The sequence below is a fragment of the Symphalangus syndactylus genome, chromosome 11 (genome assembly GCF_028878055.3).
Source record: "Symphalangus syndactylus isolate Jambi chromosome 11, NHGRI_mSymSyn1-v2.1_pri, whole genome shotgun sequence".
Taxonomy (NCBI): domain Eukaryota; kingdom Metazoa; phylum Chordata; class Mammalia; order Primates; family Hylobatidae; genus Symphalangus; species Symphalangus syndactylus.
Window position 1 is genome coordinate 116,698,155 of NC_072433.2, and position 20,814 is coordinate 116,718,968.

Consider the following 20,814-nt stretch of genomic DNA (forward strand, 5'->3'; position numbering starts at 1 on the left):
ATTAAGTAGTGGACAAATGATTTATTCAAAAATAATAAATGTATGTATTTTACTTTCAGTACTTACTAGAAATGAAAAGAGGGGAAAGAGACATTAAATACCAATTTACTAGAACCTTAGACTGTTTGGAAGGGTTCTATATAATATATTTTAGTTATTTATTTTCCCAAATTGAGAATCTTGAAATTACCATCATAATTTATTATTGGAAACAATGAAGACTGTAATATCCTAACAGTCACAATGTGCATATGTACACAGCTTTTTGCCTTCCTTCCTCCTCTTCTGTCGTCCACAATGTATGTACAAGATTTGATCAGAGACTGATCAGGCTCCTTTGACATCTTCACTGATCCCTTTCAAATGTATGTTTTCATGAACTTCTGACACATGTCCAAATAAAAATTTAGGAGTATAGAACTATAATTAGTGTGTTGGGTCATGCACTGTCCCCAGGTGGTCTATATTACATAATCCCTTAGTACTTTTATAAATCAGACTGAATTAGTAGATAAGACAATTTTTTTAGTGTTTTCAACAATACATAACTTCTTTTTTGAAGCTAAAAAATGCAAAAGTTGTATGAAACAGATCATGCTGCTCTCCATAATATCCCTAATGACATTTATGGAAAGCATCATTAGGATTATTTTACATATAATCTTATATTATATAATAGTTTAAACAAAACATTTAACACTTTCCTCATTGTTGAAGCACAGAACCATATAGAAGACGCAAAAGCAGGTACCCTCTAGCTTCATGCAGACATCTGGTTATCTGCAAGGTAACAAACTTTCAATATTAAGCTGTAGTACTTTCTTCAAATTTCACTGATCTGTATATGCAAATAGGTTTGCATATCTGTGTCCATTTCTCTTCATCAGCCAGATGTGTTACAGTTTAAATGATGTACAAATCTAGGTCCCAGTCCCTTCCAGATATTTTAGTCTGTTATGAACTCTAGCCCAGTCTTTCAATGCCAGCTTGCTGCTAAATGGCCAAGGAGGTATGATATGCACTCTGGGAAACATAAACACCCTTAAAGTAGGCTAAAACAATGTGACCAATTGAAGTTTGACAACTTTCACATTGAATTTTTTTTTTCCATGAATGGCATAACTTTTTTAAGTCCTTAAAACAAGTAAGTAATGTAGAAGTTTTCACATGGTTTCCTTCTCCTTTTCCAGTTTTTAAACTGCATCTTTGTACAAAATCCAAATTTATTTAATGAGAATCTTAGCATATTGATATTCTCTGAGTTGTTGATCTTTATTTTGTTTTTCAAGTTTAGATTAAAAACTTTTTGAAACTAAAAGAGGTTGAATTTAAATGTTGACATTATTAGAGAAAAGCTACAGGGACTAATTATTTTACTGCCTATAAAAATAAAGCACTAACAGGGTCCACACAAAACTATATGGTATATATATATATATAACGCTTAGCGTTAATTCTCTTTTCTAAAAATAGCAATAAAAACATATTATCAAAGTAAATTATAAAAACAGATGAATATCGGAATGAACAGAATTTTGCTTAGATTTCTGAAATTATGAACATAATGATACTTATAACTATTATTATTATAGTTAGCCCTTATTAAATCCTTAGTAAGGGCTATACATGGTGTTTAGTGCTTCATTCAATTCCTAAAAAAACTGTTAGGTAACTATGATTATCATTCACATTTTAGAAATGAGCAAGCTGAGAATCAGAGTATTTCTGTAATTTCCTCAAAATCCTTTGTAAATTGTGTTGCCATTAAGTGTAGAAGTTCATTTAGGGCTAGGAGGATCAGCTTACTCAACCTCATTATTATACAATCACTAATCTAAATGCTTGTAATCTTGCTTATTATTCTCAATATGATTGTTACTTTTACCATGTTTGCTATGACCATCATCTATTCGATTTTCAGGAATGAGGAGAAATTTTAATAACCCGTCCCCCAAATTCTAGCAACCACTCCTGGGTGACCATCAGCAATCTCTCTCATTGCTTTTATTTTCAGTGAATGAAAAAATAAAATAAAAATAAAAAAAGAGAATGACTACACTTCTTTCTCTTATTCCAGTTATCTTTACCAGTTAATAGTACAAAATAATTGGCCTGAAATGACAGAATTTCAGCATCTAATTGCCCAAGTCTTTCAAACCAACTTGCTATATAATGTTAATGTTTGAACTTGATGGGAATTCTTTCAGAAAAAAAAAAAAAAAGCATAAAGGAAAGTGCTAAAATCAAACGGTACTTTTTAAAAATTACAAGTTAAAAAGTACCCTGAGTCACTGACATTTCATATGAAAATTACTAAATTTGCTAAAAATGTCTGCTTTGACGTAGGACATTTATTTCTTGTTTCCGTTCTTATATATTACTCTGATTTTCTTGTCCCTTTTAAATTATTATCTGTTTCTTCAATGCGTTGGATTTTCTTTCCTGCTTGTGCAACCTCAGATTCCCTACCCATAATCTTTACCCTATCTCCATCACAAGAACTGAATTCTTAGGGCTATAGTAACAAATATTTGTACACTGCTTTCCCAACAAGACTGTATCTGTGAGAACTGGGCAATTATATTACTATGACAAAAAACAAGTGCCAACTTATTTTTGGTCTTTCCTAATTCCCCGTGTTTGTGGCTCTAGTAGACCCAATTTAATTGCAATTCCAGTGACATTATAGGCCAGCGAATGATTTTCAGTTGTGCCCTGATTTGTTCACCTAAGACATAACTTTTGGAATAGTGGTGTAAGGCTGGAGAATGTACCAGCAGGACCTCAGCACCTGAACATCTGGCCGGAGAGTGGAGCTTGTGGAGTCCTTGTAGCCGAACCTGCAGTGCTGGGATCAGCAGTCGAGAGCGCAAATGTCCTGGGTAAACTCAAAGTTCCTGGTTGTGGGAGGGCATTTCTTCAATTTAGGAATGCAAAGGTTTTACTGATAAAGCATGTTAGGAAGCAAAAGAAGCTCCTCAAGCTCTACTCACGTTGGAAAACAGAAAAGTCCTTCAAATTATTTATTTTATATAAAAACTGCCTTTAAGAAGCAAATAAAGACCAACCCTTCTAAGAATAAATAATGAAAGCTACAGAAGGTTATTTCTTGAGTAAATCTATAAAATATTATATTTCAATAAACAGGGAGATGTGTATTAGAAAAATTATGTGAACATTTACAGGAACTGGGAGAAGAGCAGAAGGATGATAAGAGAGAATGAGAACAAAATTAATGACAGCAAAAGCTAAGACTAACGAAAAACAGAAACATGCGAAGCACAGGTGCAGACAGGAATTCTTATGGGATCAGCTTGTTGAACCCCATTATTCCTAGAGGAATTCTAGGAAAGTGTGAGAAAGTCATTCCAGAGCTTTAAACTCTATTGGTGGAGAGGTCACATGCAGTTTTAAAGAATTTATATGAATTTATATAAAAACACCTCCTTAATAATTCTAAGAACCAAATTTCTTAATGGGCATTTGAAGGCTTTCTATTTTCCCCTCAGTTTCTGCCCTTTACTCCAATGTATCATTTTCATGGTAAATGGGCTTTTATTCCTCATGTATTTTGGAAGGTATATTGATCAAGGTTTAGAAAGTATATATAGTTAAAGAAATAAATATATGAATTTGCTACTACTATCATTTAATGTGTCCAAGTTTTCAAAAGTAAGTATAATATAAGGGGTTATATATTATTAATATAATGACCTTTAATTTAAAAACTGGGTAGTTAACATAAAAAACGTAAAATTGATTATTTGTACTTTCTTTTCTAGGCTAGGTTCTGAAGCAAGGGATTGTAATGGTCCCAGAAAACAATACAGAATATGTGAGAATCCACCTTGTCCTGCAGGTTTGCCTGGATTCAGAGACTGGCAATGTCAGGCCTATAGTGTTAGAACTTCCTCCCCAAAGCATGTACTTCAGTGGCAAGCTGTCCTGGATGAAGGTATGACCAATCGGATCACCCTCTTTGTTAACTAGATTTCTAGGTTTACCAAGTGTTTTTACAATAGTCAGATTATTGTACATATTATCTTCAAAATATTTCTGAACTTTAACTTTTTCTACCTGTACAGACATATAATAACCACAAGCACTGACAAAAATATATTTTAAAAATACGAGGAGCTGTTACCCCATACCTATTAGAACAACTAAAATAAGAAGCAGTGACAACACTAACTGCTGGTGAGAGGACAAGGAGAAACTGGATCTCTCAGGCAGTGCTTGGTGGGATTGTAAAATCATGCAGCCACTTTGGAAAGCATAGTTTGACAGTTCTGTAAATAACTAAACATACACTAACAATACAGAAATTATACTCCTGAGTGATGGAATACTCCTCAGCACTAAAGAGGAGCAAACTATTAATACATGCAACAACCTGATAGATCTCAGAGCATTATGCTGAGTGAAAAATGCCAATCTCAAAAGGTCCCATGTTATATGATTTCATGTGATAATATTCTTGAAATTATAAAATTACAGAGATGGAAAACAAATTCATACAAATTAGTGGCTGCCAGGGATTAGGGATGGTGGGGAGAGGGATGGGTATTACTATAAAGGGGTAGAATGCGGAAGATCTTTGTGCTGATGAATAGTTTCAGACCTTGATTGCGGCAGTGGTTGCACAAATCTACAAATGTGATAAAATGGCATAGAGCTATACACACACAGGTACCAATGCCAGTTTCCTGGGTTTGCTGTAGTTCTATATTTGCTCAGGTATAACCATGGGGAGAAACTGAGTGAAAGGTATATGGGAACTGTCTGTACTATTTCTGCAAGTTATTCTAAATATTTAATTATTTCAAAGTAAGAATTCTAAGAAAATTGTATGCTGCCTTATTAGTTAAGAATGATATGCCAAGCAAGGTGGCTCACACCTGTAATCTCACCATTTTGGGAAGCCAAGGCAAACAGATTGCTTGAGCTCAAGAGTTTATAACCAGCCTGGGCAATATGGCAAAACCCTATCTCTACCAAAAATACAGAAAAAAAAAATTAGCTAGGTGTTGTGGCATGTGCCTGTAGTCGCAGCTACTCAGGAGGCTGAGGCGAGCCCGGGAGGCAGAGGTTACAGTGAGCCAAGATGGTGCCACTTTACTCTAACCTCGGTGACAGAGCAAGACCCTGTCTCAAAGAAAAAAAAATGATAATATTTGCCCATGGTGAGTGGGCTGTGGGTGTGGGCTGAGTTGCAGTTACCAAAAGTGACAGATTATCTGATTTCATTGGTTATGATGCCACTAGTCTCTCTTTTCTCTCCTTAGTCAATTTGAACTTTGTTTTCCATCATTCCAATTACACTCTTCTCAATAACCTAAACTCCATTGCCTGTCCATTTCAGTGCCCCCATCTGATGAAACCCTTTTCTCAGAGTAGCACCTACATACAAGCACTAATGGAAACAGCCAAACAATGGGGCAGATTATTCCACTACTAGTGGTAGTGGGGGGAAATATAGCAGCCACTAGATTACCTCCTTATTTTCTGCTATCAAGACACATTAGCCTAACTTAGGATACTTCATCTGCTTTCTGCTATATGGCAGAATTTTAATTCCTCCTTTCCAAGGCCAGTCCCTCCAGTTGTGGCCTCGATGCCACCCTCATCTTCCCCTTTCAGGTATCTTATTGATTACCCCCACTTTCTCTCACATAGTTAATCTTCTCTGTTTTGGATCATTCACATTTTTTTTTTTTTTTTTTTTTTGAGATGGAGTCTCGCTCTGTGGCCCAGGCTGGAGTGCAGTGGTGCAATCTCGGCTCACTGCAAGCTCCGCCTCCCGGGTTCATGCCATTCTCCTGCCTCAGCCTCTCTGAGTAGCTGGGACTACAGGCGCCCGCCACCACGCCCGGCAAATTTTTTGTATTTTTTAGTACAGACGGGGTTTCACCATGGTCTCGATCTCCTGACCTCGCAATCCGCCCGCCTCGGCCTCCCAAAGTGCTGGGATTACAAGCGTGAGCCACCGCGCCCGATCACATTTAATTTTTTAACATATTTAAGACTCTGCCACTAAAACATAAAAACTTCCCCTCAAGATCATAGCCATCTTGAGCTGGTGCACCTACACGTTTCTCTCCTCACAACCACCCTTCTTAAAAGACCTGCCTGTATCCCAGCCCTTTGTTTTTTTCCCTTCAATCTAGATTCCACCAACACAATGTCATCCAGGAGTCTCATGGAAACAAAACCAACTAAATAGTTTCCCATCCTCTTCTTAGTTGACCCTTAAATACATTAAGGTGGCTGCCCACCCCCCGTGGTTCTTGGAACACTCGTGTGCCCTGCTTGGTTTCTGTGTTGTTAACGCCGACCTGGCTTTCCTACTACATCTCTGGAATGTTCTCCTTCTGCCTACTTCAAACGCTATTCTGTTTTCACTGTGCATTTTCTTTTTAGGTGATGTTATCTATTCCCATGACTTCAAATATGCAAATAATACATGAGTTTACGTCTTCAACTAGATTTTCCATTTGAGCTCCAAACTTGTATGTACAACTCCCTCGTTGATATAGCTAATTGGATATCTGCAGGTTTAAGACCAAACTCATGATCACAACCCTTCCTATTCATGTCCATTTGATCCTCTTTAGTGTGTCCCATATCGTTGAAGGTAACACTTGCTTTTCAGTTGCACAAACTTGGTCACCTGGTTTATAAGGATATTTCTGTGGCCTGCCCCCTTTAACTTCTCCTGCCTCATTTCCGTCATTCTCTTTTATAGAATCCTATATGGCCAGGCTGACTTCCATTCCACCCCTTAGATACATCTGCTGTCTTATTTTTGGGCCTTTATACCAGCTGGGTTTTGGCATAATAGGCTTTCCTTCTCAAGCTTTGACACTGTTCTTTATTTATTTACCCTGAACACTTCTGCTGATTTTTGGGACTCAGTGTATGTCAGTTCCTCTAGGAGGAAAGAATCCCTCTGATCCTCCAAATTATGTGTCCCTTCCAAGTACCACACACACAACCTGTAATAGCACATTTTATTGTGTCTGCATTCCCTCTAATGTCTGTCCCTAGTGTATCATCTATTGTATATTAAGTGTCCGATGAATATTTGTTAAAGAAATTTGAATACATAGCCAGTAACTTTTTACTGCAAAAATATAATCAATATGACTGTTCACGTCATGAAAATTTTCTGATTATTTGAGTGTTAATCCTGTCTCTACTTCCAACTGGCTGTGACAGTTAATAATGTCAAGTTTATTTGAAACTCATTTACTTATGCATGAAATAAGAGATAGAAAATAGGTGTTCTCCAAATTAAAGAAAAATCAGAGTTGGATGGGCATGAATTTAAAACACTAAAGCTGTTAGAAATCACACTTAAAGGAACTTCTGACTCTTACACAGTGATGTATATCATCAAAATAATCCACAGTAGCTGTTTGTATAATCAGCAGGTTACCATTTGTGATGATTTTGCAACACGTGTCAATCAAACTCATCAGTCTGTATTTCAAATAAAATATACAACAGTCACTAGCCTACGTGTATTATAGCACTATGGAAGAAATGGAAATACACAATTCTTTTAAAAACGTGTCACACCTTAAAATACAAGTGGCTGTATATGTTATATAATACATGAATCCCTGCCTAGGAGAATTAAATGTGGGGTAGCAATGCAGCAGTGAACATTTATTTTTAGAGAAAAGACATGCATGGCTTCAACATTCAGGTATTTCACATACTTTGTGTGTGCCAAAATTTGGCTGAAATCCATGTCTAATGCATATCTTGGAAACAGTTGGTCTCTTAAATCAAGACAGAGCCTGCCTGCCAAGTATGGCATGTTACATGGATCACTACAACGTCACAGCCTTGAGGGTATACTCCAGAAATGAAGAGTGGTATCAAATGTTTATGTCATCTGTACAGCTAAAGTCAGTACAGTGTGTTGGCAATATGTTTTAAAAGGAGAAATAAAAAGATGTTTATCTGAATTTTTGCTTGGAATATGAATGGAATTTTCTAGGAGATGAACTCTTTTCAATATTATTTATTCATATATCTGGTTTGCCCTTCTCTTCAATGAAAACTCCAGAAAGAGCATTATATACACCACTTTTAAAGTGTTGCAATTATAGCAGCTGTTTTTAAGTTCAAAGATATGACATAGTAAGCAGTCATTGAATAAACATAACCTACTTTGAGGTGTGAGAGCACACTGAAATGCTTTATTGCGGCTTATAATGGCATCTTAAAGGAAAATTTCAAAACCATGCACATTAAAGGCCATGTTCCAACTCCCCAAAATTGTTGAGAGCAGTATTCAGAAGCCACATGTGAAAACTGTTCGAAATGTTCACTTCTGAAGGCTCATTTAACTGTCTGTCTTCTCTTTGCAAAGTGATACCCTGTTCCATGCCTCTGGCTGTTATTTGGTATTTATAGAATCCCATCAGCATACGTGGAACTTTACTGAAGACATAAGGGAAGATCAGTGTCAGAGGCTGTAAACTTTTTTCCATTCTATTTATATAAGCTTAATAAACAGTAAAGGACCGGACTGGCATCAAGCCAATAGAGTAGTAATGTAGCATGGAAATTGCTCTGAGGTTTCGGATTTGGATAATAGTATTACTAGTGTTACCAAATACTACAGCTCCTCTGTAGGAGGCTTAGAAATGGCCACAGCACTTTAAAAATATCGTGCCGCTTTCTGAGCCTAAAAGGCAAGTGTTTTAACCCCAAACATCCTATCTCATTGCTCAATGAGGCCCACAGAAGACTGGCAGCGGCTTAGGAATTATTTACCTGGAATAAAAGTTCTCAACCTAGATATCGTATACAACGACATGGTTTCTGCGTAAGTGGTGAAAGGGACAGAGTTCTCACTAGCACATCAGCAGTTGCACATAACTATGGATGCTCTCATGGGATGGTACTGCATTTCAAAACAATATTTCTGTTGCATTGTAGTAACAATCCTAGTAACAGAAATGATTTTACAAATGCAATTGTTACTACAATCCTAGTAACAGAAAATTTCATGAGAATTCTCATCTTAGAGGCTCTTCTTTCTCCCTTTAGACATTTTTTCAATTAGAAAATGTCAACTATATAGAAATAAATACTAGTGCATTGAAATTTAGAAGACGTCAATAAATAATTCAAGCATGAAGTAAATCTTAACCAGGACTTAAAGACAGGTAGAATCCTGGTGTCTACTAAAGATGAAGAGGATATCGTTTCAAAAAAAATATGAGCATAAAATTGGGGTGTGCCAATATTATTCAGCGAGGAGGTCTGGATTGTGTATGCTAGATATGTTGTGCCATAAAATAACAACTGATATATTTTAAGGTAATTTGAAGCCAGATTTCTTAGAAGATTAATATTCACTGAACATCTCCAGGCACCTGATTTATTACACATAGAGATCTTCTAATGTTATCTACTCTAATATTACATTACTTAATTAGCATTGAATTATTTTTTACTCAATAACGATTCTGAAAAATGAAGCTTAAGATAAAAATATTTATGCAGTAACTTTTTCTCATTTCTTTTTATCTACTCTGTATGTAGAAAAACCATGTGCCTTGTTTTGCTCTCCTGTTGGAAAAGAACAGCCTATTCTTCTATCAGAAAAAGTGATGGATGGAACTTCTTGTGGCTATCAGGGATTAGATATCTGTGCAAATGGCAGGTGCCAGGTAAGACATTCCAAAAAAAAAGAATTTATATGTTGAAGGAAAATTGTGGGACCATTGAGCAACTTCACAGCATGGTTGAAAGCTTTGGACTAAGATTCAAAAGATATTGTTATAGTCCTGCCTTGACTGTGACCTTGAGCAAGTCTGATTTACTTTGAGAACTCATTTTTCCATCTGTGTAATAATGGGTTTGACTTGGTACTCCATCAAATCTATTACTAACTGAAAGAATCTGAGATTTTGATTGTGTAATATATATATTACAGGTTAAAAATTGGAGCACTTTGGACATTTTATGTCAAAATATTTCAGACCAAAAATTCAAGTACTCTAGTTCTCCACGCCTGTGTCTAAGACTGAGCCATGAGTCAAAAATCAATAAAATTGACCTTATAACTCATATTCAAGTATCATCAATATACTTGAATCAGATGATTTTTAAATGCATATTCAACTTTCTTATAATGAACATTTTATTTGCTTTTCTCTTTCTTTTAAAAAGTTTCCATTATACGCATGTATGTGCTTTTCATCTACGTTTAGAAAAAATAGAATTTCTGTTACAGTGATTATGAAGACCATAGGAGAGAGATCAAAGTGGAGAAGTGAGCACTTGCTAGTCATGGTTCTGCCACTGTCTCAAGTTGACATTCCCTGGAAGATTAATACGCACAAAGTTTAATGCCAAGTGTTTTCATGATCAACATCTATGTGGAGATAAGGAAGAGGCAGGTTTGGGCACAGGGCGAAATCAGGCTCTGGTGCAGTCACAAGACCTTAGCTGACCCCGTGGGAAGCGCTTAAACTGGCATGGGGCTTGAGAGATTTTACCATTTGGGGTGAGAAAATCAGGCCATTTACTCTCAGCATCTACTATTGTTTGGATACAAGCTGCCCCAGGAAGTGGCTACAACTTTGGGGAAAGCAGGTTTCCTTAGTCTAGATAATTTCTGATAAACCTTCCAGAAGCAGGAGAGAAATAAATCCTTTAGCAATGAAAGAAGCTGCTGAGTGGAGTGGCACTGAATCCATGACAGCCTTTAGGAAACTGCTACTGGGCAAATCACTTAAAATATATTTGCATGCATTAACTAATCTGTAAAATAAAGTTGGTAAACCATTGGTCATTGACTTTGTGCTATATACACTCCTTTGAGAATTTGATGAATTTGTTTTCCTCAGAAAAATGCACAACTGAACACACACATACACACATACATGCACACAAATGCCAAAAATTGAAAACAATTTCAAGCTATGAATGGATCAATCCATGATCCAATAGAAGTGTACGTACTTCTGGGTAAGAAGCTGGGAACAACATGAAACTTAAATGCTTTCCCAGCTCTGAGATTCTATATTTTGCCAGTAGGCTATAAGGTTTAAAGCATAGAATCATGTAAAACCACTGGCATAAGAAGCAGTCTTTTGACTACATATTAATTTCTTTTACTCTTTAACAGAATATGGCAATTATCAAAATGTAGTTTTTCATTAAAAATTATAGATATTTTACCTATACATATTTTGTTTTCAGAACTATATGCTGTACTAGTAGAGCTTTCATCTCATCATTATATGTAAATCTGTTAGATTATCGTATGTCTTAAATGAATTTATTTCTTAAATTGTGTATGTCACATATAATAGCCTAAATTGCTATGCTTTTTACTTAACAGTATTGTATAAGCCAAATCTTTTACAGAGTCCCTGGGTAAAAATTAAAATTACAGCAACAACAACAAAGATTTTGTACAAATGCTATGTGGACCTGATGATTATAATTAAATTAGAATTATCTGAAGTGGATTGTGACTTATAATGGCATTAAAACACTTCAAGATTCTGGCTTTTTAATTAAAATGCTTCATTTAGTCTTTCAATAAAATTGAAAACATGCCTCTTTAGTTTTTCTGACAACCCTTAACAATTGGGGGTTTGACTAGAGTGTTTTATCATTAACTATATAGCACCAAAGCTGAATGTAGCATTCCAGACTTACTGAACGAAAGGCAATTGAAAGCAGACAATTTTCTCTGGTGACCCATTTTGGTTCTGTGATTTTCTCTTACTGAAAACGATAAGGAAGGCTGGAGCCCGTATGATCATGTTATTTGCGTATCTCCCGCACACCAGTGGTACCTCAGGTACTCGCTACCAGTCACGTGGCATTGCCTCTTCAAAGTAGTTCATCTTCAACTTTTGGATTTATGTGAGCATATTTTGATATGTGTGGATACTTAAAACTACCCATTATAAAATACAAAATATTTACCTTTTATTTTTAAAATATATGATTATTGAACTGTAGTATATATGTCTATTCCTTACTTTTACTTTAGATTTACAGACCTTGTAATATCCTAGTTAAAGGATTGGGAAAAACTAAGAAACTACTAAGTACCAACATATTTAATAGTTGAACTGTTATTTACTGTTTTCTCACCATTTGCCAAGAGGCAATCTGGGTACCAGGGATAGAGCAATAAAGATACTTTTATCATTTCAAAAGTACTCTAGCTCTCCTCAACTTTTTCCCCATTTGAACGTGGAGAGACTTTTCTTCTCCATCTAGGACTCCCAGGTCAGGCTTCTGCTTAACGTTCTCTTCACATACTTGGTTGTGTTCTGCGCGTTTCCTGTAGTGGCTACTTTTTTTTTTTTTTTCAGTTTTTAAATAATATATAATTTGATATCTTTTTTTTTATAATTTAGGTTTTAGGGTACATGTGCACAATGTGCAGGTTTGTTACATATGTATCCATATGCCATGTTGATTTCCTGTACCCATTAATTGTCATTTAGCATTAGGTATATCTCCTAATGCTATCCCTCCCCCCTCCCACCACCCCCCACCAGTCCCCGAAGTGTGATGTTCCCCTTCCTGTGTCCATGAGTTCTCATTGTTCAATTCCCACCTATGAGTGAGAACATGCGGTGTTTGGTTTTTTGTCCTTGCGATAGTTTACTGAGAATGATGTTTTCCAGTTTCATCCATGTCCCTAGAAAGGACATGAACTCATCATTTTTTATGGCTGCATAGTATTCCATGGTGTATATGTGCCACATTTTCTTAATCCAGTCTATCGTTGTTGGACATTTGGGTTGGTTCCAACTCTTTGCTATTGTGAATAGTGCCGCAATAAACATACGTGTGCATGTGTCTTTATAGCAGCATGATTTATAGTCCTTTGGGTATATACCCAGTAATGGGATGGCTGGGTCAAATGGTATTTCTAGTTCTAGATCCCTGAGGAATCGCCACACTGACTTCCACAATGGTTGAACTAGTTTACAGTCCCACCAACAGTGTAAAAGTGTTCCTATTTCTCCACATCCTCTCCAGCACCTGTTGTTTCCTGCTTTTTTAATGATGGCCATTCTAACTGGTGTGAGATGGTATCTCACTGTGGTTTTGATTTGCATTTCTCTGACGGCCAGTGATGATGAGCATTTCTTCATGTGTTTTTTGGCTGCATAAATGTCTTCTTTTGAGAAGTGTCTGTTCATGTCCTTTGCCCACTTTTTGATGGGGTTGTTTGTTTTTTTCTTGTAAATTTGTTTGAGTTCATTGTAGATTCTGGATATTAGCCCTTTGTCAGATGAGTAGGTTGCGAAAATCTTCTCTCATTCTGTAGGTTGCCTGTTCACTCTGATGGTAGTTTCTTTTGCTGTGCAGAAGCTCTTTAGTTTAATTAGATCCCATTTGTCAATTTTGGCTTTCGTTGCCATTGCTTTTGGTGTTTTAAGACATGAAGTCCTTGCCCACGCCTATGTCCTGAATGGTATTGCCTAGGTTTTCTTGTAGGATTTTAATGGTTTTAGGTCTAACATTTAAGTCTTTAATCCATCTTGAATTAATTTTTGTATAAGGTGTAAGGAAGGGATCCAGTTTCAGCTTTCTACATATGGCTAGCCAGTTTTCCCAGCACCATTTATTAAATAGGGAATCCTTTCCCCATTGCTTGTTTTTGTCAGGTTTGTCAAAGATTAGATAGTTGTAGATATGCGGCATCATTTCTGAGGGCTCTGTTCTGTTCCATTGATCTATGTCTCTGTTGTGGTACCAATACCATGCTGTTTTGGTTACTGTAGCCTTGTAGTATAGTTTGAAGTCAGGTAGCGTGATGCCTCCAGCTTTGTTCTTTTGGCTTAGGATTGACTTGGCGATGCGGGCTCTTTTTTGGTTCCATATGAACTTTAAAGTATTTTTTTCCAATTCTGTGAAGAAAGTCATTGGTAGCTTGATGGGGATGGCATTGAATCTATAAATTACCTTGGGCAGTATGGCCATTTTCACGATATTGATTCTTCCAACCCATGAGCATGGAATGTTCTTCCATTTGTTTGTATCCTCTTTTATTTCATTAAGCAGTGGTTTGTAGTTCTCCTTGAAGAGGTCCTTCATATCCCTTGTAAGTTGCATTCCTAGGTATTTTATTCTGTTTGAAGCCATTGTGAATGGGAGTTCACTCATGATTTGGCTCTCTGTTTGTCTGTTATTGGTGTACAAGAATGCTTGTGATTTTTGTACATTGATTTTGTATCCTGAGACTTTGCTGAAGTTGCTAATCAGCTTAAGGAGATTTTGGGCTGACACAATGGGGTTTTCTAGATATACAATCATGTCATCTGCAAACAGGGACAGTTTGACTTCCTCTTTTCCTAATTGAATACCCTTTATTTCCTTCTCCTGCCTGATTGCTCTGGCCAGAACTTCCAGCACTATGTTGAATAGGAGCCGTGAGAGAGGGCATCCCTGTCTTGTGCCAGTTTTCAGAGGGAATGCTTCCAGTTTTTGCCCATTCAGTATGATATTGGCTGTGGGTTTGTCGTAGATAGCTCTTATTATTTTGAGATACGTCCCATCAATACCTAATTTATTGAGAGTTTTTAGCATGAAGGGTTGTTGAATTTTGTCAAAGGCCTTTTCTGCATCTATTGAGATAATCATGTGGTTTTTGTCTTTGGTTCTCTTTATTTCTCCCTGAATAAGCTTTGACTTGCTGATCAGAGTTCTGTGCTAACACGTTGTACCTCTTGACAGTGATAGGCCCCCCTTGACAAAAGGAAGGAATGCTGTATTGTGCAGTTTTAATGTGACTTTTGCTCCCAGCATATTCATCCTGCAGCTGCATTTAATAATCTGCTAGCTTCCCCCACCCCAACACCAGCAGCACCAGTCACAAAGATTCTGTTTTTGTTTCAGTTGTATTTCATATTTTAAAATTTCCTCTAAAATAATTGGAACCTATTATAAATAGATGTATCATTAGTCTCTGTTCCAAATCCTTCTTGATTAGGATGAATTGTGTAATACTGCCATTTATTTCTGACAGTACTGACATACTAAATCCTGCCCTTTGAGTATGTACAACTTTGCCTCATCAATGGGAAGCAAACATTATTTACAAGAAAAGAGGCAATTGATTTGGCCTTAGAAGGTTCATATAAACAAAATTCTTCTGGGAGCTTATAAAAATTAATTCCCCAACTGTTCATATTTTCTTAAAGCAGCCATGGGTTGTGAGGAGTTCTTACTCACATTCATGTGCTAGGTGCCAAAGGAGATAGAGATGGATAAACTACAGTTGATTCATGAACTGTAGTAAAAATAAACATCTATATTCAGTTTTCCAGAAAGTTAATATTTACCATTTAGCACTTACTTTACAATCACTTTAAAAGTTAAGCCATCCATATAGTGAAGTATATCTGTTCTTTGTTGCGTAGAAGGAATTAAACTAATCATGTTGTATTTAATAGAAATGTGATTTCCTTTGAGACTTATGTAAATTGCATTTTTCTCAATAATATTTTTTCCAAATTACCTTATGGTATCATTTAATACTTACTATAAAAGATACGCTAAGCTGGTCAGAGTGGCTCACACCTATCATCCTAACATTTTGGGAGGCCAAGGCAGGCAGATCACTTGAGCTGAGGAGTTCGAGACCAGCGTGAGCAACATGGTGAAACCTTGTCTCAACAAAAAAACACAAAAATTAACCCAGCATGGTGACACATGCCTATAGTCCCAGCTACTCGGGAGGCTGAGGTGGGAGGCTGGCTTCAGCCTGGGAGGCAGAGGTTTCAGTGAGCCGAGATGGAGCCTCTGCACTCCAGCCTAGGTGACAGAACCAGACCCCATCTGAAAGAAGAAAGAAAGAGAGAGAGAGGAGAGAAGAGGGAAGGTAGGTGGGTAAGCTCTCATCACTATCTTGGTAATTTTACAGATTATGTTATTTGACATTGGCTTGTATTAGCTTGCACAAGAGAATATGACATTTTATAATATGACATTTTATAAGTTTTACAATTAAATATATCTGGTTTATAGAGACTAGATTTGTCCCAAATTAGTAGTAAAACAAGAAAAGAATACCGCTATTTATGATGTGCTGTCATTCTCTTGTTACAGAAAGTTGGCTGTGATGGTTTATTAGGGTCTCTTGCAAGAGAAGATCATTGTGGTGTATGCAATGGCAATGGAAAATCATGCAAGATCATTAAAGGGGATTTTAATCACACCAGAGGAGCAGGTAATTTTTCTTTATTTTTTCATAAATATTAATCCCTGCAATCTTTGGGGACACAGATTACATTGAATTTAACGTAAGAGGTTATAGTTCTAATTCTGTTGAAGACTTGCAATGGGTATTAAGTGATTTTTGTGATGACATACAATACATGTGATATGAGCCAACAATTCTAACAAGCCCATTTCCCAATAATGAAAATATGAAGTCATCTGTTGTAAATTTAATAAGTTAGAACAGCAAGGGAATAATCTAATTTGCATTGGCTAATGTTATCAGGTTTCTACAGACCTTATTCTCCAATGCAAAGAATGATGTCTACTGGAAAATAATGATTTGTAACAGCCTAAAGCAACCATTGAGAATAGTAATCTTCTGGTTTTCAGCTTTCCATCTTTATTTTTTTCTTAATGTTTTTGCTACATTGTCTTAATGTTTCACTACATTTTTGGAAACAGAGGGTCCATGACAGTGTAGCATACAACCAAGAGGCGTCAGAAGATGTGAGATAATGTTCCAAATAGATTAATAGCAGAGTCATCCTCTCTTACTTTCTCATCTGTAAATACTAATACTCAGGGGATGTGAGATTGAAATTATGAATGATCTACGTAGTATTCATTTAAAGTAATTCACAACAAAATATTATATTGTCTTTACTGAAATGTGATGGTCCCAAAATGTGCTTTATGTACAGAAAATGCTTTATACTCAGGATCTTAAGCTTACTGGAAAGAAGCAAACATTTTCTGTGTTTACATTAGTCTGTTACCTGGGCATGTGTCTTGCACCCTTAATATTGGTATCTATTTTCATGATTGATATGCTTATATCAAATATACTCTTTTCTTTTTAAAATTATACGTGTGCTTTTTGAGACAGAATGTTACTCTGTTGCTCAGGTTGGAGTGCAGTTGTTCATGGCTCACTGCAGCCTTAACCTCCCATGCTCAAGCAATCCTCCCAACTCAGTCTCCCAAGTAGCCAGGACTAGAGGCATGCACCACCATGCCCAGCTAATTTTTTTTTTTAATTTTGTTTTCTGTAAAGATGGGGTCTCACTATGTTCCATAGACTGGTCTCAACTCCTGGGCTCAAGCAGTCCTCCCATCTTGGCATCCCAAAGTGCTAAGATTATAGCCATGAGCCACTGTGCCCACTCTAAATATGCTATTTTTATCGTTGATATGCTTATATTACATATACCAACATTTTCCCAGTTTAAATTTCTTTTTGAAAAGAACAAGAATTCTAGGCCTAATATATGAATTAATTTTAATACAAAGAACAGGGCATTTATGTTTGAGTAATCGAGAAAACAGTTCGAGATAAAACAGTCCTTCAGAAAAGAAAATTAGTCACAGTCTTCTAAAGTATGAATGTAAATTGTTTGCTAGGCCTAAGCAGAATAAAAGATAAGTGAGCCTGAATATCTTAAAGCCTAGAAATCAGTAAGGCCTATGGCAAATTGCAGATAAAACTCTCAGTCTTCAAAGTGGTGAAAAAGTTGATAGGTCCCACACATCAAAAATCTGCCATCACTCATTTAGAAAAAATAAATACTTAGCTGAAACAGGATCTCAGACTATCAACTGAGAAATTTAATTACAATAAGCTTTTTCTGCCTGATCGCGATGGCAGAAGTTGTTTTTTTTTTATAGTGCAGAAATTCAAAAAAATTTGAAAGGCTAAAGAAATTTAAACATATTAGAGATTTTAAAGAATATTCTTTCATATTTATTTATTATGCCTGGAAACATCTCACAGAGTACAGATGCACATTTAGCACTGATGCCTTTATTTAATTGTAATACTTCATATTTCCACTAAGCATAGAAAACAGAAATACCATTAAAAATCAGTGACTGTTTTTACTCTGACTGTAGTTATATGAATATATATTTTCCTAGATTTCTATTTCAAATCCCTTTTTTATTCCACTTTAATTTCTACTTTTGTTCACTGTAGGTAAGTTATATTAAAAGCATGTTTTTTTGGAAAATATCAGCAGTGCCTAAGATACTACAAATATTAAAGATTAATAAGGCCACTTTCTTCCTTACAACTCTATGTTAATTTCATATTGCTCACAGGGAAGAAACCAGAATTCTTAGCTTGGACCTTAAGGTCTACATGTGTGTCCCTGTCTGTCTCTCCAGCCTCGTGTCACACCAAGGTCCTCTTCCTTCTCTAAGTTCTTACAGGTGCTCACACTGACCATGCCCCCACTACCACCCACCAGCCTCTGCCACACACACCCACATCTGGAATTTCCAAATGTATATCAATCAGCTTTCTCTTGGCTTTGATGGATAAATTCCTAGATATCACATAGTTCTCAGTCCAAATATCATTTCTTTAGTGAAGTGATCCCTGAAGTGATACCTCCTATGACTAATGACTATTTTAGTGATGTTTACCATGTTTGTATCCATATCGTTTGGCTCTAGTCACATTTATAATTTTATGTTCACTTGTCTTTCCTTTCCCATTAGGCCTTAAGCTCAATGAGAAAAAAAATCATGCTATTTTTCTTTAACACCATATTTGCAATTATCAGCATAGTATGTGATCCATTAATATTTGCTAGTTTAATAATGAAATGTTAAATTTGTATAACTTTCAATTTTAAAAATTCTGCATGAGTTATTAATTCTATCACAGGCACCATCTACTTTTGACTTCAGGAATGTTGTATATATTTCTCTTAAGACAATTTTATCGCTATAGTTATGTACTTCCTAGAATTTTCTGAAGGCCATGCAGCCCTGTTTGTCCAGTTGGCCATGTACGTTGTATATATTGTATGAGTAACCCACGTGCAAACACACATGGGTGTTTTCAGTCCCTGTGCTCTATTTGGAGTTTACTAAATCATTTTTGTTGGAGCTGGAAAATAAATTCAAGAAGCGTTTTCTTTTTTTCCTTAGTACTTTATCATGTCTTCCATTGTAATTTGCCTAGCCAAGTTAGAAATTTTTAGAGGAATGAAAGACAAATTACATATTGGCCAGTTGTTGAACTGCATAGTTACCAGTATATACTAAGAAGAAAATGGGCATAAAATGTTTTATTCTTTGTATAAGAAAATGAAGTATAAGGAGGACATGCTGTAAGAGCTTTTGTGTGTTTGGCTGTTTGCCACAGCAGTGAGATAGTCGTAGTGTTAACTATTTTTTCTATTTTAGGAAATAGTTGCAGTGAATTATAGCAAGAAGTGAACAAGAGAAACAGACAGACCTGGGTTCAAAGCTTGGGTCAGCTAATTACTGACAATACAGTGTTGGAAAGTGTGTTTTTTCCTCTATTTTCTCATCATATTAAATTAGAAGTGTAATATCTACCTTGGAGACTATAATTATGGTTAAAATTAATAATTTCTGTAACTATAATGATTAGCACATAGCAGTTTTTCAAAATATGGCATTTGTTACTTCACTGTTGCCATGAAGATGAAGATTGCTATCAACATTTTAAGATGGCTGATTAAAAATAGGATCTCTGGTTATAAAATAGGATGTTACTGTGTGCAAAGTGCACACGAGGATCAAATTACGATATTGACTTCACTGGCTTCATGATCCAACTTCTAAGCTTCTAAGTCAATACACTGTTAATTGTGCCAAATGGCTTATTTACTGAAAGTATTTAACTCCCAGTCATTGGCTTTCTGTCTTCATTTGTGTTTGATTAATATTTTTCTACCTCTCTTCTTGAAAATCAGTCTAACCTGTCCTTTAAGCCATCCCAACTCAGTAATAGAGAATCACTGTAAATATAACTATAAACTTAGATATAACTATAGCTCTAATGTATAACATACCTCAGAGAGTACTATTAAACTCAAACAAGAATTTGCACATACCACCTCTACTTTCTTACATCTATTCTTCTTTTTTAATATTCTGAAGTTCAACATCTGATCCCAACACTTTGCTGAACTCATTTGCGTGGAGATTAACAGTTATCTCTTGATTGGGACACTCAGAAGACTCTCTTTGGTCACCTTTCTCTTTGATGCCTCATGTTTGACATACAGCTTTTGACAGTTCACCAGCAATTCTTCTTGAGATATTCTCATCCATAGGGGTCCCACTTCCCAAAACAGATGAGATCTCCTCCTTCTCATGATTCTTTTTTTTTTTTTGAGACAGAGTCTCACTCTGTTACCCAGGCTGGAGTACAGTGGCACAATCTCTGCTCACTGCAACTTCTGCCTCCCGGATTCAAGCGGTTTTTCTGCCTCAGCCTCCTGAGTAGCTGGCACTACAGGCATGCGCCACCATACCCAGCTAATTTTTTGTATTTTTAGTAGAGACGGGGTTTCATCGTGTTAGCCAGGAGATGGTCTCGATCTCCTGACCTCGTGATCTGCCTGCATCGGCCTCCCAAAGTGCTGGGATTGCAGGCGTTAGCCACCGTGCCCGGCCCCATTCCTCTATCTATTTTCTCAATTTATTTTTATCACTTTGTTAAAAACTATGACCATCACCAAAGTTAAGGCCTTGACTTCTCTCATTGATTTTCTCCACTTATTTCCATGCCTTACCTTGGTGATTCTGCAAGGATATCTCGCAAAGCTA

The 20,814-nt window shown here is 36.3% G+C and overlaps 1 protein-coding gene across 1 annotated transcript in view; it reads left to right on the plus strand.

Annotated features, from left to right (window-relative positions):
• ADAMTS19 (ADAM metallopeptidase with thrombospondin type 1 motif 19) overlaps positions 1 to 20,814 on the plus strand; it is a 278,081-nt gene that overhangs the window by 180,609 nt on the left and 76,658 nt on the right. Inside the window, exons 12-15 of the mRNA XM_055299284.1 lie at positions 2,752 to 2,882; positions 3,783 to 3,955; positions 9,565 to 9,692; positions 16,114 to 16,234. Coding sequence (XP_055155259.1) covers positions 2,752 to 2,882; positions 3,783 to 3,955; positions 9,565 to 9,692; positions 16,114 to 16,234 — 553 coding nt within the window. The remainder of the gene's footprint in view (positions 1 to 2,751; positions 2,883 to 3,782; positions 3,956 to 9,564; positions 9,693 to 16,113; positions 16,235 to 20,814) is intronic.